We start from the raw sequence: 18,000 nt of genomic DNA on the forward strand, positions 1-18,000 counted from the left end.
TGTTCAACTATGATGTCATTTTTGGTTTTTGCCTCTAGCCATGAAGCCGAGAGTGAACTGACCCTAGGGTCTCAAGGTGACTGATTAACTTAGTCTTTGATACATGATATTCTTTATATGACACTTGCGTAAGATCTTCTCCAGAGTTAGTTTTTTATATTGATGTGTTTTAATTGGTGATAGACAGGGAGGCCTGGCGTGCTGCAATTCATGGGGTCACAAAGGGTCAGACACGACTGAGCGACTGAACTGAACTGAACTGAAATTGGGTTTATGAATAGTTTTAATATTTGCTGCAATTTATAAATTGTTTCATGCATTTAGCTGGAATATGATCTCATTTGCTTTTAGAAACTCTTAAGAATAAGATTGACATTGAGGCCTCTCTTTCCCCTCCTCTTTATTCTTATTGGCTTCAGTCATAAAGGGTGGTAAGCAGAGTAAGCTGCATGAACTGTTAGCACATAGGAGTGCTCATTTCACAGAGCTGTCCTGTGAACTGGAGGAGGTGCAGGGGAGGTTTTTTTTTGGGCTGATCTTTTTATTTTTTTAAAATTTATTTATTAATTTTAATTGGAGGATAATTACAATATTGTGATGGTTTTCTGTATGAAAGGATAATTACAATATTGTGATGGTTTTCTGTATGAAACAGGGAAGGTTTTGTTGAGTCTGAGTATACCCATGTCTTCTCTTCTTTAGGCCCTTAGCCAATGACTTTCTTGGGCCTTTAATGAATGGCATGTTAGAGACTTTAAAGTAGAAATACTTCCTATATGGTCACTTATTCATCTATATGTGATCCATTACCTAAGTATTTTTAATAGATTTTAATATTTAATTTGAAAAGGACTGACTTTTATTGGAGTGATTAACACAAAAAAGAGTACATTTTTACATCTGATGTTGAGTCACTTAACTTCCTACAAATCCCATTTATGGTTACTTGAAAACTCATGATTGGATGAATCAGAAGCGACTATTCTATTAGTAGAAAATATTAGGGCAGGTGAACTCTATTTAATTCTGTATTTGGTTTTCTTGTTACAGCATTGCCACTGATCACTTTCCAGTTAGCTAATTTGTGATAGACATGTGGCTGATGGGAAATGAGCTCTTGGGAAAACAGTCATTTCTCAACCTCAGCACTATTGACACTTTGAGATGGATATTTCTTTGTACAGGTGGACTGTCCTCTGCATCCCTGGTTTCTACCCATTAGCATGATCTCTTCACTTGCAATAACCAGAAATGTCTCCAGATTTTGCCAAATGTCCCCTGTGGGGCAAAATCACCCCTGTTTGAGAACCTGTGTGCTAGAGTTATAGAAGAGAAATATAATGATTATTATTTGCCCATCTAATACTGCTTGATTATAGCAAATGTTTCAAAAATGTGAACTGACTAATGACAAGGTTATAGAATCTATTAATGTTTCCCTACATATAAAGGCAAATTTTAAGATTTGTTCATTAATGAGTACCATCTCTTACCATTTGAGTTTCTTCCCCATTTTCTCCTCAATGTCATCCATCATTTCATTTGTAGTTGGCAAGGTACATGAATCTAAAAAAGAAATGAAGTCAGATATTGAAAAAGAAAAAGAAATCAGAAATATGCAATTATACATGATGAATTTCATTCAGTGTTTATGAACTATATCCCTAAAAGATTTTATATCAAGAGGAACTATCTTTAGTGTGTTTAGCAGAATAACAATTCACAGAAACAAAGATTTGAGAAGCCAATGAACTTGCTCTGGAAATTGCAAAGCTGGCTTTCCGTGAGATAGTGACCGTGGAGAAGTTTGTAGCTTCAAGTGACTCAGTCTTATATTTCTGATGACATAATGGAGGGCCTAATCCTCAACATGCCTCATGCATATAATAGCTTACCAGTGTCTTCATATTTCTTTCTGCATCTTCTTACTAAGAATTATCTCAAGAGATAGTCTGGTAAAATAATTCAATCTAAGGTCCATGGCAATTCAATTGGGACAATGGAAGGAAATCTGGATTTTCCAACATCAGCCTGGAGGATTTTTAAGGGATGACAGAAAATTTTTAGTTTTTTGTAAATTTCACATTAATGGAGGCCTCTTCCAATTGCTAACTATAGCTAATTTGCCTCTGTAATAATGGCAGGGGATATTATGACATTCTCATGAGTACTCCCCAATCATTGTTCATATCTCACCTCAGCCTGCTGGTACCCTGTGGTCAGATATTTGCTGTGCCCCTATGAGAAAGTAAGGGACCAGAATTCTGGTCATTTTGCTCGATGTATCTTAAGTGCCAAGACAGAGCCTTGCACACAGCAGGTGTTCAGTGAATATTTGTTGAATGAATAAATGATGCCCTTAGTTTTATGTAAATTTCTTGGATATATGAACTGTATCTGATATTCCCATAAGAGTGTTGTGCCTTTCAAGAGAAAAAACAATAGGATCACTTACAAAAGATTTCATGATGGGTTTTTGAAAGTAATCATCCTTCATGGTACATTTGAAATAGAAAGAAAACATATACATATGCTCTATGATTGTAACTTTTTCTTTATTACCTATAGTCTAAATTTCTATGGACAGTATGTTAGGTAAGGTACAACTATATTGGCCAAGGTTCTTGAATCCTTGAATAAAAGCACACTTTAACAGTGGTGATCAACATGATTCAGTTCAGTTCAGTTCAGTTGCTCAGTCATGTCCAACTCTGTGACTCCATGAACCGCAGCACACCAGGCCTCCCTGTCCATCACCAACTCCCGGAGTTTACTCAAACTCATCTCCATGGGGTCGGTGATGCCATCCAACCACCTCATCCTCTGTTGTCCCCTTTTCCTCCTGCCTTCAATCTTTCCCAGCATCAGGGTCTTTTCTAATGAGTCAGCTCTTTGCATCAGGTGGCCAAAGTATTAGAGTTTCAGCTTTAACATCAGTCCTTCTGGCTTTCAATTTTTCACCATTGAGGATAATGTTTGCTGTGGGTTTGTCATATATAGCTTTTATTATGTTGGGATATGTTCCTTCTATTCCTGCTTTCTGGAGAGTTTTTATCATAGATGGATGTTGAATTTTATCAAAGGCTTTCTCTGCATCTATTGAGATAATCATGTTGATGTATGGCAAAACCAATACAATATTGTAAAGTGAAAAAAAAATAACATCAGTTCTTCCAATGAATACTCAGGACTGATCTCCTTTTGGATGGACTGGTTGAATCTCCTTGCAGTCCAGGGGACTCTCAAGAGTCTTCTCCAACACCACAGTTCAAAAGTGTCAATTCTTCGGCACTCAGCTTTCTTTATGCTCCAACTCTCCCATCCATACATGACTACTGGAAAAACCATAGCCTTGACGAGATGGACCTTTGTTGGCAAAGTAATATCTCTGATTTTTAATATGCTGTCTAGATCGGTAATAACTTTCCTTCCAAGGAGTAAGTGTCTTTTAATTTTGTGGCTACAGTCACCATCTGCAGTGATTTTGGAGCCCCCCAAAATGAAGTCAGCCACTGTTTCCACTGTTTCCCCATCTATTTCCCATGAAGTGATGGGACCAGATGCCATGATTTTAGTTTTCTGGAGTAAATTAAATCAACATTTGAGACATTGTTTTTCTCCATGTAACCCTTATATTCTTTTTTTTTTTTAATTTATTATTATTATTATTTTTTACTTTACAATATTGTATTGGTTTTGCCATACGTCAACATGCATCCACCACGGGTGTACACGTGATCCCCATCCTGAACCCCCCTCCCACCTCCCTCCCCATACCATCCCTCTGGGTCATCCCAGTGCACCAGCCCCAAGCTTCCTGCATCCTGCATCGAACCTGGACTGGCGATTCATTTCTTATATGATATTATACATGTTTTAATGCCATTCTCCCAAATCATCCCCCCCCTCCCTCTCCCACAGAGTCCAAAAGACTGTTCTATACATCTCTGTCTCTTTTGCTGTCTCGCATACAGGGTTATCATTACCATCTTTCTAAATTCCATATATATGTGTTAGTATACTGTATTGGTGTTTTTCTTTCTGGCTTATTTCACTCTGTATAATAGGCTCCAGTTTCATCCACCTCATTAGAACTGATTCAAATGTATTCTTTTTAATGGCTGAGTAATACTCCATTGTGTATATGTTCCACAGCTTTCTTATCCATTCATCTGCTGATGGACATCTAGGTTGCTTCCATGTCCTGGCTATTATAAACAGTGCTGTGATGAACATTGGGGTACACCCTTATATTCTTAATTTGTCCACACAAACATACTCGTTGCCCCTGAAGCCCACAGGATCCAGGTGGAAGAAGGGGGAGAAGATTATCAACAGAATATAGGAGTGGCCTGACACTGCTATTTTGACAGCATTGACACCAATAATGTCTCCAGCATGCCCTGACACCCACCAGGGCCCTTTCAATCTTTGCAGTGTAACTTGACATTGCAGTGACCCACTGCTGTCCTTCTTTTGCTTTTATAGGCTTTCAAAGTCCTATCAATACCCCAATGAGAAGTTTAAGCTCTCTGACATAGCTTGTAAGGCCCTCCATGCTCTGGTTCCTTCCTTCCTTTCTTTCTTGCTACTCTCTACCTCTGCTTTGTATTTTGTTACACTAAAATGCTTCTCATTCCCCACACAGTCCATGCTGTCTCTTACCTTTATACCTTTTCTCAGACTGTTCTATTTTTAGACAATAACTCACAACCCAATTATCCTCACCACAACACCCTAAACCTTTCCCTGTTGTAGCGTTCCCCCTACCCTGTTTTAAGCCCTGTGAGGTCAAGGCTCATGTCTGTCTTATTGCCTTTATATCCCTAGCACCTATCACAGAACTTGGCACGCAGTATGTGCTTAGTAAATATTTGTTGACTAAATGAATGAAAGACAGAATGGCTCACTTACTTGCAAATACTTTAACAGCCCAGCGGGCCTGCAGGTCAGCCGTGGGAATGGTAGCACCAAGGGACTGGACAAGGCCAATCACAGCCAAGGTTGGCTTTTCCAAGAATGGGGGGAAGATGCCTTTGTACAAGGTGACCTCATTATTTCTGCTTTTGATGATGGAGTCCTCAAGGAAGGGGTAGGCATAACCGTAGCCTGTTGCAAAGATGACATAGTCAATGGCCTCAAACACTGTCCCATCCTCAAACATGGCTGAAGTCTCTGTAAACTCCTTCACACTGGGTTTGATGGTTATAGTGCCACATAGGATGCGGGAGGGGAGCTCATCATTGAACACAGGCTCTTTCCTCAAGGTGCTGTGGAGAAACAAGAGAAAGAGGCCCATGCTATAAAGTACCTCATTTCCAAGAAATATCTGCAACAGTCCATAGCACTGAAACCAAATTTAAGCAGTTGAACATCAGCATGAACACATACAGGGCAACTAAACTCTCTTCTTTTGGAAAAGTTCTTTCCTGTTGATATTAATAGTCCTTAAGAATATCTGTTTGACATACAGATGGCCAACAGCCTCATGAAAAGATGTTCAACATTTCTAATTTTTAGAGAAATAATAAACTAAAATGATGTACCAACCACACCAGTTAGAATGGGAATCATCAAAAAGTCTACAAATAATAATTAGGAATTTCAGATACATACTACTATATAGAATAAGCACAGGGAAATGTATTCAGTATCTTTTATTAACCTGTAATGGAAAAGAATATGAAACAGAATATATTTTAACTGAATATATCTAAATGTTCTCCATCCCTTAGAAGAAACAGAGTAGCCTTCATAATCAACAAAAGAGTCTGAAATGCAGTAATTGGGTGCAATCTCAAAAACAACAGAATGATCTCTGTTCAGTTCAGTCACTCAGTTGTGCCCAACTCTTTATGACCCCATGGACTGTAGCACACCAGGCCACCCTGTCTATCACCAACTCCCGGAGTTGGTGATGCCATCCAACCATCTCATCTTCTGTCGTCCCTTTCTCCTCCTGCCTTCAATCTTTCCCAGCATCAGGGTCTTTCCAGATGAGTCTGTTCTTCGTATCAGGTGGCCAAAGTATTGGAGTTTCAGCTTCAGCATCAGTCCTTCCAATGAACATTCAGGACTGATTTCCTTTAGGATGGACTGGTTGGATCTCTTTGCAGTCTAAGAGACTCTCAAGAGTCTTCTCCAATATCACAGTTCAAAAGCATCAATTCTTCAGCGTTCAGCTTTCTTTATAGTCTAACTCTCACATCCATACATGACTACTGGAAAAACCGTAGCTTTGACTAGATGGACCTTTGTTGGCAAAGTAATGTCTTTGCTTTTTAATATGCTGTCTAGGTTGGTCATAACTCTTCTTCCAAGGAGCAAGGGTCTTTTGATTTCAAGGCTGCAGCCACCATCTGCAGTGATTTTGGAGCCTCCCAAAATAAAGTCTGTCACTCTTTCCATTGCTTCCCCATCTATTTACCATGAAGTGATGGAACCAGATGTCATGATTTTAGTTTTCTGAATGTTGAGTTTTAAGCCAACTTTTTCACTCTCCTCTTTCACTTTCATCAAGAAGCTCTTTAGTTCCTCTTCACTTTTTGCCATAAGGGTGGTGTCATCTGCATATCTGAGGTTATTGATATTTCTCCCGGCAATCTTGATTCCAGCTTGTGCTTCATCCAGCCCAGTGTTTCTTATGATGTACCCATTTCAAGGTGAAAAAGGACATCTTTTTTGGGTGTTAGTTATAAAAGGTCTTGTAGGTCTTCATAAAACCATTCAGCTTCAGCTTCTGTCTAAAGGACAGAAATGGTATGGACCTAACAGAAGCAGAAGATATTAGGAAGAGGTGGAAAAAATACACAGAAGAACTATACAAAAAAGGTCTTCGTGACCAAGATAACCATGATGGTGTGATCACTCACCTACAGTCAGACATCCTGGAATTTGAAGTCAAGTGGGCCTTAGGAAACATCACTACAAAGAAAGCTAGTGGAGGCTATGAAACTCCAGTTGTGCTATTTCAAATCCTTAAAGATGATGCTGTGAAAGTGCTGCACTCAGTATGACAGAAAATTGGAAAATTCAGCAGTGGCCACAGGACTGGAAAATGTCAGTTTTTATTTCAATCCCAAAGAAGGGCAATGCCAAAGAATTTTTAAACTACTGCACAATTGCACTCATCTCACATGCTAGCAAAGAAATGCTCAAAATTCTCCAATCCAGGCTTTAACAGTATGTGAATGGAGAACTCCCAGATATTCAAGCTGGATTTAGAAAAGACAGAAACTAGAACTAGAGATCAAATTGCCAAGATCCATTGGGTCATAGAAAAAGCAAGAGAATTTCAGAACATCTACTTCTGCTTTATTGATTATGCCAAAGCCTTTGACCATGTAGATCACAGCAAACTGGAAAATTTTTCAAGAGATGGGAATATCATACCACCTTACCTGCCTCCTGAGAAATCTGTATCCAGATCAAAAAACAACAGTTAGAACCAAACATGGGACAACAGACTGCTTCCAAATTGGAAAAGGAGTACATCAAGGCTGTATATTGTCACCCTGCTTATTTAACTTATATGCAGAGTACATCATGCGAGATGCCAAGCTGGATGAAGCACAAGCTGGAATCAAGATTGCCGGGAGAAATATCAATAATCTCAGATATGCAGATGACACCACACATATGGGAGACAGTGAAGGGAAACTAAGGAGCCTCTTGATGAAAGTGAAAGAGGAGAGTGAAAAAGTTGGCTTAAAACTCAACATTCAGAAAACTAAGTCATGACATCTGGTCCCATCACTTCATGGCAAATAGATGGGGAAACAGTGGAAACAGTGACAGACTTTATTTTCTTGGGCTCCAAAATCATTGCAGATGGTGACTGCAGCCTTGAAATTAAAAGGCCCTTGCTTCTTGGGAGAAAGTTTATGACCAACCTAGACAGCATATTAAAAAGCAAAGACATTGCTTTACTGACAAAGGTTGGTCTAGTCAAGGCTATGGTTTTTCCAGTAGTCATGTATGGATGTGAGAGTTGGACTATAAAGAAAGCTGAGTGCTGAAGAATTGATGCTTTTGATCTGTGATGCTAGAGAAGACTTGAGAGTCCCTTGGACTGCAAGGAGATCAAACAAGTCCATCCTAAAGGAAATCAGTCCTGACTATTCATTGGAAGGACTGATGCTGAAGCTGAAACTCCTAATAGTTTGGTCACCTGATGCAAAGAACTGACTCGTTGGAAAAGACCCTGATGCTGGGCAAGATTGAAGGCAGGATGAGAAGGGGACAACCGAGGAGGAGATGGTTGGATGGCATCACCAATTCAATGGACATGAGTTTGAGAAAGCTCTGGCAATTGGTGATGGACAGGGAAGCCTGGCATGCTGCAGTCTATGGGGTCATAAAGAGTTGGACACAACTGAGCGACTGAACTGACTGAATATGTGTATATTTAACAGAATCACTTTGTATGCCTGAAATATTGTAAATAAACTATATTTCAATTAAAATGTCTGCAAATATTAAATACTGGAGAGGGTGTAGAGAAAAGGGAACCCTCCTAATGCTGTTTGTGTGAATGTAAATTGATGCAGCCACTATGAAGAACAGTATATATTTTCCTTCAAAAACTAAAAATAGCATTTCCATATGACTCAGCAGTCCCACTCCTGGGCATATATCTGGAAAAGATGAAAACACTAATTCTAAAAGATACTTGCACCTCAATGTTCATTGTAGCACTGTTTATAATAGCCAAGACATGGAAGCAATCTCGATGTCCATTGACAGATGAATGGATAAAATAGATGTGGTACACACACACACACAGAGGAATATTACTCAGCCATAAAAAAGAATGAAATAATGCTATTTGCAGTAACATGGATGGACCTAGGGATTATCATACTAAGTGAAATAAGATAAAGGCAAATATCATATGACATCACTTACATGTGGAATCTTTAAAAATGGTACAAATGAACTTTTTCACAAAGCTGATATAAACTCACAGACAGAGAAAGCATCCTTATGGTTATTGAAGGGGAAACAAGGAATAGATAAATTGGGAAACGCGGGTTAACAGATATACAACTACTATGTATAAAATGGCCTTCTCTAGTGCTTCAGATGGTAAAGAATCAGCCTGCAATGCTGGAGGCCCAGGTTTGAACCCTGAGTCAGAAAGATCCCTTGGAGGAGGGCCTGGCAACCCACTCCAGTATTCTTGTCTGGAGAATTCCATGGACAGAGGAGCCTGGCATGCCACGGTCTGTGGGGCCACAAAGAGTTGGACATGACCGAGCAACTTCCACTTTACCTTTTTAATATACAAAATAGGTAAACAGTAAAGACCTGTGTAGCACAAAGAACTATATTCAGCATCTTATAATAATGTATAGTGGAAAAGAATCTGAAAAAGAATACATATGTGTAACAATCACTTCACTACACCTGAAACATTGTAAATCTACTATACTTAAAAAAAAAAGAATATCTGAGCTGTTTCTTTTGGCTTCTTGAAACTTGAATATTCGCTTCTGGATAACTTAAACTATTTGAAGACTCACCAAATAGATGATGATAAAACTAATTCCTAGTCACAATAAAGTTGTTAAGAGTGCTGACTGTGGAATCAGGTGGCCCAATTTCATAACCTAGTTCCTTCTCTTACTAGCTGCTAGTTCTCTGTATTTGTATTTTGTATTATATGGAAAATAGGGATAGTACAGAAGCTATCTTTTACAGTTGTTTTGAGAGTCAAATGAACAGTTATCTGTAAAGCACTTAAAACAGTGCCTGGCATGTGCAAGCATCATTATTCTAAGTGAACTATTATTATAAATAAGCTCTCATCTTACATGAGGAAATCAGATCTATTGTGGTGAGATGTTTTAATGCCACTCCAGTAGCTCAGACGGTAAAGTGTCCACCTACAATGCGGGAGACCCGGGTTCAGTCCCTGGGTTGGGAAGATATCCTGGAGAAGGAAATGGCAACCCACTCCAGTGCCCTTGCCTGGAAAATCTGATGGACACAGAAGCCTGGTAGGCTACAGCCCATGGGGTCGCAAAGAGTCGGACTCCACTTCGGTTTCCTTTCATTAACTGTAGTTGCAAAAAAAAAAAAAAAGTACAACGTTGATACTGCACTTCAGTTGCCAAAATTCTAGGAATGCTGCTTTTTGATGTCATTCTTCATTTTGACTTAAGTTTCCTTCAAGGATTCTGGAGTTTCCTCTAACTATTTCAAAGACTAAGAAACTTTATAAGTCTTAGAATTTGTTTTTGTATTCCACACTGTTCTCTACCTCTTTAATTCTGCAAACTGTTCTTTAACCCTATAGGTGGCAATAAATAGGTCACAGCCAAACCTGTTTTTCTCCCCTGTTACCCTCCCTACAAAGGGAGGAGTGAGAAGGTATCATCAACAACTTTTGGTAATTGGAACCCTTCCTGGATGAATGGATTTCCAATTCTGTTTTTATTGTCTGAAGGAAAAAGCCAAAATATGGTTTGCAGTTACTATTACAAGACAAAAAATCTTTACCAGTTCAAGCTCTGAAACTTCTATTACATTAAAAAAATAATTTTAAATGCATGAAATCAACATTTTTCTCGAGGGATATAGCAGTCTGCCAGACAAAGTAAGATAAGTGCTACAGAGTGAGAATTTGCTACTAAACCTTGTATTTAGTGCTAAAGTTTGCAATTTGTTCTCACTTTTTAAGCCTGTATTTCTAATCACAATGAAAAGCTTTTGCTTTTCATGGACCAAAGATGAAATTTCTAAGGAATTCTTTTTTTTTTTTTCTTACCCACTTAAATGTTACTTTTTTTTTTTTTTTAATAATACTGATTCATCTACCTAGATCCCTTTTAATTAGTAGGTATTGGACTCTGTCTTTATAGAGAAGTAAATAGTGAATCATTAATTTGCCAGGTTACATCAGTTCTGTGTCTCTCCCCTGCCTTACATGCTCCATGCCTCCACACTGTCCTGCAGAAATGTCAACCCTTCCGTGGAGGCATGCACATTCATTTTCAGACTATCTACTTGCTGAGACATGTTGATTAACACTACTTTGTTAATTGCTCCTCGTATGCCCATTAGTATGAAAAGTATGAAAAGGCAAAATGATAGGATACTGAAAGAGGAACTCCCCAGGTCAGTAGGTGCCCAATATGCTACTGGAGATCAGTGGAGAAATAACTCCAGAAAGAATGAAGGGATGGAGCCAAAGCAAAAACAATACCCAGCTGTGGATGTGACTGGTGATAGAAGCAAGGTCTGATGCTATAAGGAGCAATATTGCATAGGAACCTGGAATGTCAGGTCCATGAATCAAGGCAAATTGCAAGTGGTCAAACAGGAGATGGCAAGAGTGAATGTCGACATTCTAGGAATCAGCAAACTAAAATGGACTGGAATGGGTGAATTTAACTCAAATGCCCATTATATCTACTACTGTGGGCAGGAATCCCTTAGAAGAAATGGAGTAGCCATCATGGTCAACAAAAGAGTCTGAAATGCAATTCCTGGATGCAATCTCAAAAATGACAGAATGATCTCTGTTCGTTTCCAAGGCAAACCATTCAATATCACAGTAATCCAAGTCTATGCCCCAACCAGTAATGCTGAAGAAGCTGAAGTTGAATGGTTCTATGAAGACCTACAAGACCTTTCAGAACTAACACCCAAAAAAGATGTCATTTTCATTATAGGAGATTGGAATGCAAAAGTAGGAAGTCAAGAAACACCTGGAGTAACAGGCAAATTTGGCCTTGGAATATGGAATAAAGCAGGGCAAAGTCTAATAGAGTTTTGCCAAGAGAATGCACTGGTCATAGCAAACACCCTCTTCCAACAACAGAAGAGAAGACTCTACACATGGACATCACCAGATGGTCAACACCGAAATCAGATTGATTATATTCTTTGCAGCCAAAGATGGAGAAGCTCTATCCAGTCAGCAAAAACAAGACCAGGAGCTGACTGTGGCTCAGATCATGAACTCCTTATTGCCAAATTCAGACTGAAATTGAAGAAAGTAGGGAAAACCACTAGACCATTCAGGTATGACCTAAATCAAATCCCTTATGATTATACAGTGGAAATGAGAAATAGATTTAAGGGACTAGATCTGATAGAGTCCTTGATGAACTATGGACGGAGGTTCATGACATTGTACAGGAGACAGGGATCAAGACCATCCCCATGGAAAAGAAATGCAAAAAAAGCAAAATGGCTGTCTGGGGAGGCCTTGCAAATAGCTGTGAAAAGAAGAGAAGAGAAAAAGCAAAGGAGAGAAAGAAAGATATAAGCATCTGAATGCAGAGTTCCAAAGAATAGCAAGAAGAGATAAGAAAGCCTTCCTCAGCGATCAATGCAAAGAAATAGAGGAAAACAACAGAATGCAAAAGACTAGATATCTCTTCAAGAAAATTAGAGATACCAAGGGAACATTTCATGCAAAGATGGGCTTGATAAAGGACAGAAATGTTATGGACCTAACAGAAGCAGAAGATATTAAGAAAAGGTGGCAAGAATACACAGAAGAACTGTACAAAAAAGATCTTCATGACCCAGATAAGCACGATGGTGTGATCAATCACCTAGAGCCAGACATCCTGGAATGTGAAGTCAAGTGGGCCTTAGGAAGTATCACTACGAACAAAGCTAGTGGAGGTGATGGAATTCCAGTTGAGCTATTCCAAATCCTGAAAGATGATGCTGTGAAAGCGCTGCATTCAATATGCTAGCAAATTTGGAAAACTCAGCAGTGGCCACAGGACTGGAAAAGGTCAGTTTTCATTCCAATCCCAAAGAAAGGCAATGCCAAAGAATGCTCAAACTACCACAATTGCACTCATCTCACACGCTAGTAAAGTAATGCTCAAAATTCTCCAAATCAGGCTTCAGCAATACGTGAAGCATGAACTTCCAGATATTCAAGCTGGTTTTAGAAAAGGCAGAGGAAACAGAGATCAAATTGCCAACGTCCGCTGTTCCAGGAAAACATCTATTTCTGCTTTATTGACCATGCCAAAACCTTTGACTGTGTGGATCACAATAAACTGTGGAAAATTCTGAAAGAGATGGGAATACCAGACCACCTGACCTGCCTCTTGAGAAACCTATATGCAGGTCAGGAAGCAACAGTTAGAACTGGACATAGAACAACAGACTGGTTCCAAATAGGAAAAGGAGTATGCCAAGGCTGTATATTGTCACCCTGCTTATTTAACTTATATGCAGAGTACATCATGAGAAATGCTGGGCTGGAAGAAGCACAAGCTGGAATCAAGATTGCCGGGAGAAATATTAATAAGCTCAGATATGCAGATGACACCACCCTTATGGCAGAAAGTGAAGAGGAACTAAAAAGCCTCTTGATGAAAGTGAAAGAGGAGAGTGAAAAAGTTGGCTTAAAGCTCAAGATTCAGAAAACTAAGATCATGGCATCCGGTCTCATCACTTCATGGGAAATAGATGGGGAAACAGTGGAAACAGTGGCAGACTTTATTTTGGGGGGCTCCAAAATCACTGCAGATGGTGATTGCAGCCATGAAATTAAAAGACGCTTACTCCTTGGAAGGAAAGTTATGACCAACCTAGATAGCATATTGAAAAGCAGAGACATTACTTTGCCAACAAACGTCCATCTAGTCAAGGCTATGGTTTTTCCAGTAGTCCTGTATGGATGTGAGAGTTGGACTGTGAAGAAACCTGAGTGCTGAGGAATTGATGCTTTTGAACTGTAGTGTTGGAGAAGACTCTTGAGAGTCCCTTAGACTGCAAGGACATCCACCCAATCCATTCTAAAGGAGATCAGTTCTGGATGTTCTTTGGAAGGAATGATGCTAAAGCTGAAACTCCAGTCCTTTGGCCACCTCATGTGAAGAGTTGACTCATTGGAAAAGCCTCTGATGCTGGGAGGGATTGGGGACAGGAGGAGAAGGGGACAAGAAAGGATGAGATGGCTGGATGGTATCACTCACTTGATGGAAGTGAGTTTGAGTGAACTCCAGGAGTTGGTGATGGACAGGGAAGACTGTCGTGCTGCAGTTGATGGGGTTGCAAAGAGTCAGACACTACTGAACGACTGAACTGAACTGATGCCCATTAGAAGACACTAATATGAACTGATATTTGTAAAGCTTTAGAGTTCACAAAGTAATCCTTACATATTAAATTTCACTGAATACCACAACAGTCTTGAGGAGTACATCTTACTATTGCTATACATATTCATCTATAAGCATGGACAAAATATGCCTCAAGAAAATCATTTATGAGATGTCTCAGCCCTCAAAATTCTGTGCTATGGCTTGTGCAACCCCAAATGAATCTTGCATGTTAGGGTAAGCTAGTTACCAGATCCATCCCCACTTTGTATTCTTTCTTACTACTTTTACCACTAGACTAATTTCAGTAAGATTTTCATCCCATTCATGGTCTCTGATTATACCATGTCATCTATGCAGTCCTTAATTTAATTTCACCAGGCTTAATGCAGTAACTAAAGCAAGACTTAGAAAGAATTCAACTTAAACCAGTGCTTCACTTTTTTTAATAGTAAGATATGTATTATTTTTAGTACCTATTTAAAGGCATCAGGCCATAGTTCTCATGTTTAAACCACGTGTTCATCTTCTTGACATATAACCAGTCAGAGACAAATGAAGGAAGGGCATTCTGAAGAAAGGATGCAAAGCGGGTAACATACAGCATGTCCCAAGGATAGCCGTCATCCCAAACCCGACTCATGACCCAGGAACCACTTCTGGTGCTGATAATGACCTGGTAGGGAAGGTAACAGATTTCAATATCACTCTGTAAGAATTAAGCAGATACAACACAATTCCATGGACATCTCTATACATTATTCAGGTAGGAAAACTTTTAAAGAGGTAGGTCAAGATGAGTAGTCCATGATAGAAGCTAGATAGAGGCAGAACTACCCTCTCTTGCTCCACCCCAGAGGGCGAGTGCATAGATGTTGAAAGAATGAGTATCCGACACCTTGGAATATGAGAGTTCTCTGTTCCCTGGTGGCTCAGTGGTAAAGAATCTGCCAGCAGTGCAGTAGCCACAGGAGAGGTGGGTTAGATCACTGGGTGGGGAAGATCCCCTGGTGGAGGGCATGGCACGCCACTCCAGTATTCCTGCCTGGAGAATCCCGTGAACAGAGGAGCTTGGTGAGCTACAGTCTGTACGGTCACAAAGAGTCATGCATGACTGAAGTGACTTAGCACGCATGCATTATTCAACTGTGACAAATATAGTGTTTGCAGACCTTTAAGACTAAAACGGTAGGTCTAGTAAAGATCAGTCAATGGTGGTGGCTGGTGGTAGTTGCTTGGCTGAGTAGGGGTAAAGCATTTAACTTGCTGGCCAAAATCAGTCTGAGGAAATGCCAAGGATTTAATTCTGTTCTCTGTGCCTGGTCTCCTTTTCCAGTCCTCACTACACATACACTCCAGGACCTTGGGCAGCTGCTTTAGCCTAAGACAAGCCCAACTGCTTATCTATTTTATCACTTTTGTGATAACCTAAGTGAGTCTGACTTTGAATAATCCTTAGGTATTTTTAAATGTCCATTTACGAATTTATTTATTGAGCAACTATTTCCTTAGAAATATGTTAGTACGTATCTATGGATATTTCCATATACATTTCCCTTAATATCCAAGTAGGAGCACTTTTAAAGAGGTAGGTCAAGATGAATAGTCCATCTTTGAAACTAGGTATTTAGAGGCAGAACTACCCTCTCTCCACCCTAGAGATCAAGTGCATAGGTGTTGAAAGAATGACTACCTGACACCTGGGAGTAAGAGAGCTCTTTATTCAACTGTGACAAGTTTAATCTTGTATTAGAAATATGTTAAGTTCTTTTGGGTTTATTGGTTATGTATGACTCAGCATGAAGTCCTCTGGGAAGACTTCTTTGACAATTCATCCATGCAAAGTTCGATTATCTAGTCATGGTGCTGCCACGGCCACAACTAAAGTCTCATTGCTTCCTTTCATGATGATCATGTACCTGTCATCCTATTTCTACCCATTGATTCCTCCTTGAAATCAAGAAGTAGCTTGACTTACTTCTGTGTTTATTTCTAGCCTGATGGAGTGCTGACACATAAAAACAGCCTGTTATTTGTTGGCTGTTGAATGGGTAAACAATAGTAAAACCTAAATTTTGTTTCTTCCAGGGTGGTAAGCATAGTACTGTTGCATGGTAGGTGACAAGAAATACTATTAAATAAATAAAGGCAGAGCTTGACTAGCAACCAGTTTGCTTGGAGGTGATCAGAACATAAAACTAAAACCAAAAATGCATACTTACATATATATACATGTACTTAACTCTGGTTTCAGCAGACTATACTTCCTTATTAGCATGGGACACATTACATTGCTTCACAGGGAGTGTCTCAAGTCCTTGATTTGATTGGCATATACAGCAGGTAGACTGTGGTATGACACGGTCAATGCCATCCTCAATGCTTCGGATACTGCTGTTGTAGCATAGCCATCCTAAGTTTGTTTCCCCAGACCTTTTAGATCTCATACCTGTGTAACCAGACGACTGAGCTCAACAGCAATGTCACATCCTGAGTTCCCCAGGCCAATCACGAGGACCCTCTTCCCCTTGTACACTTCTGGGCCCTTATAGTCCCGGCTGTGGAGGTAGTGGCCTTGAAATCGGTCGAGGCCTACACAGAACACGGAGAGTGGTTTGAGTTGACTTCCAGAAGAAATGATTAAGTGCCGGGGTCCAGCCCCGGTGGGTCCAGGGAATTCGAAGCGGGGACGGCGTCCGCGAGGATCAGGAAACAATTGCTTAACTAAACGTTAATTAAGGATATAAAGAGTGGTTAAGTAAGGATAGCTCAGTGAGGAAATTCAGTGGAGAAAGAGGCTGAAATAAGGATAGCTCAGTGAGGAAATTCAGTGGAGAAAAGAGGCTGAATAATTCAGCCAGAAGGTGAGAGAAAGAACGACATGGGGAGACCAAGTTTTGGTGAACAAGGCCTGCACTTTATTTTCCAAAGTAGTTTTTATACCTTAAGTTATGCATAGAGGATAATGGGGGAAGGGGTAGAGTCATGCAGTATGCCAGGCTTTCTTCCTGCAAACTTATCATGTGCAAAAGTTTAGGTGATTTTGCATCATCTTCTGGCCTGGAGGCCTGTTAACATTTTAAGACCCTTTCTTCAGAAAACTTATTTTTCTCTAAAGGTGATTAGTCAAGCGCCACCCTCCAAAAGCATTAGATAAAGTTACATTCCTATAGGGCAAAGGTGTGGTGGGCTATAACAAGAAAAAGAATTAACTCAAGGGTCCAAGGCTGCAAACATTAAAGCTACTACTTACACCAATTATATTAATCAATACACTGCCAGGGACACAGCAGGTGAGGGATATGGAGACTTAGCAGCAAACGTTGGCCCAACAAATGAAAAACCCTTCACCAATACAATTTCTAATCAATCTTTTAACTGCTCAAAGGAATCTGTGTTTAGACAGTTTAGAACATCTCCTGCCTCTCACAGTTGGGAGGCTCTGAACAATCACATGTGGCCAGAAAAACCTATTCAGGCAGGCTAGAGGATTTCCAAAGGAGTTTGTAGGTTGAAACACTGTCACACTCAGGAATTATTAACTGGAGCTGTAAGTTAACTCTTGTTTCAGAGAGAGGTAGTGGGGAACAGCCCCCCATAAAGTCAGAGGTGTAGGTGAGAGCACAAAGCAGAAAGTAGGCAGACTCTGGTTTTGGGGGTAGATGCTCGAGAATTTCCAGGGGGACTCCTGAGGCTCGACCTCGCCTTTGTGTATGCCAAGCCTTCTTCCTCATGACCTTTGCCAGGGGCAGAGCTCCTGCTACCAGCAATTAAGAGTCACTTTTCTTCCCCCCCACTATTTTTAAATGTTTGATTCTCCTATTAGCAATTTTAATTTTAAAAATTTCCCTAATTTTTATGCACTTATCCTTTTGGAGATTTTTGGCACTAAATCCCTAACTAATTACTTTTAAAGACG

General features: G+C 39.9%; 1 protein-coding gene across 2 annotated transcripts in view; it reads right to left on the reverse strand.

Annotated features, from left to right (window-relative positions):
- LOC102275918 (putative dimethylaniline monooxygenase [N-oxide-forming] 6) overlaps positions 1–18,000 on the reverse strand; it is a 30,101-nt gene that overhangs the window by 1,187 nt on the left and 10,914 nt on the right. For both annotated transcript variants that reach the window (XM_070384480.1, XM_005902395.2), the window contains 4 exons: positions 16,531–16,673; positions 14,558–14,757; positions 4,915–5,270; positions 1,494–1,566 (listed from right to left, as the gene is read on the reverse strand). In XM_070384480.1, the coding sequence (XP_070240581.1) occupies positions 1,494–1,566; positions 4,915–5,270; positions 14,558–14,757; positions 16,531–16,673 (772 nt within the window). The remainder of the gene's footprint in view (positions 1–1,493; positions 1,567–4,914; positions 5,271–14,557; positions 14,758–16,530; positions 16,674–18,000) is intronic.

The sequence above is a fragment of the Bos mutus genome, chromosome 16 (assembly GCF_027580195.1).
Source record: "Bos mutus isolate GX-2022 chromosome 16, NWIPB_WYAK_1.1, whole genome shotgun sequence".
NCBI classification, from domain to species: domain Eukaryota; kingdom Metazoa; phylum Chordata; class Mammalia; order Artiodactyla; family Bovidae; genus Bos; species Bos mutus.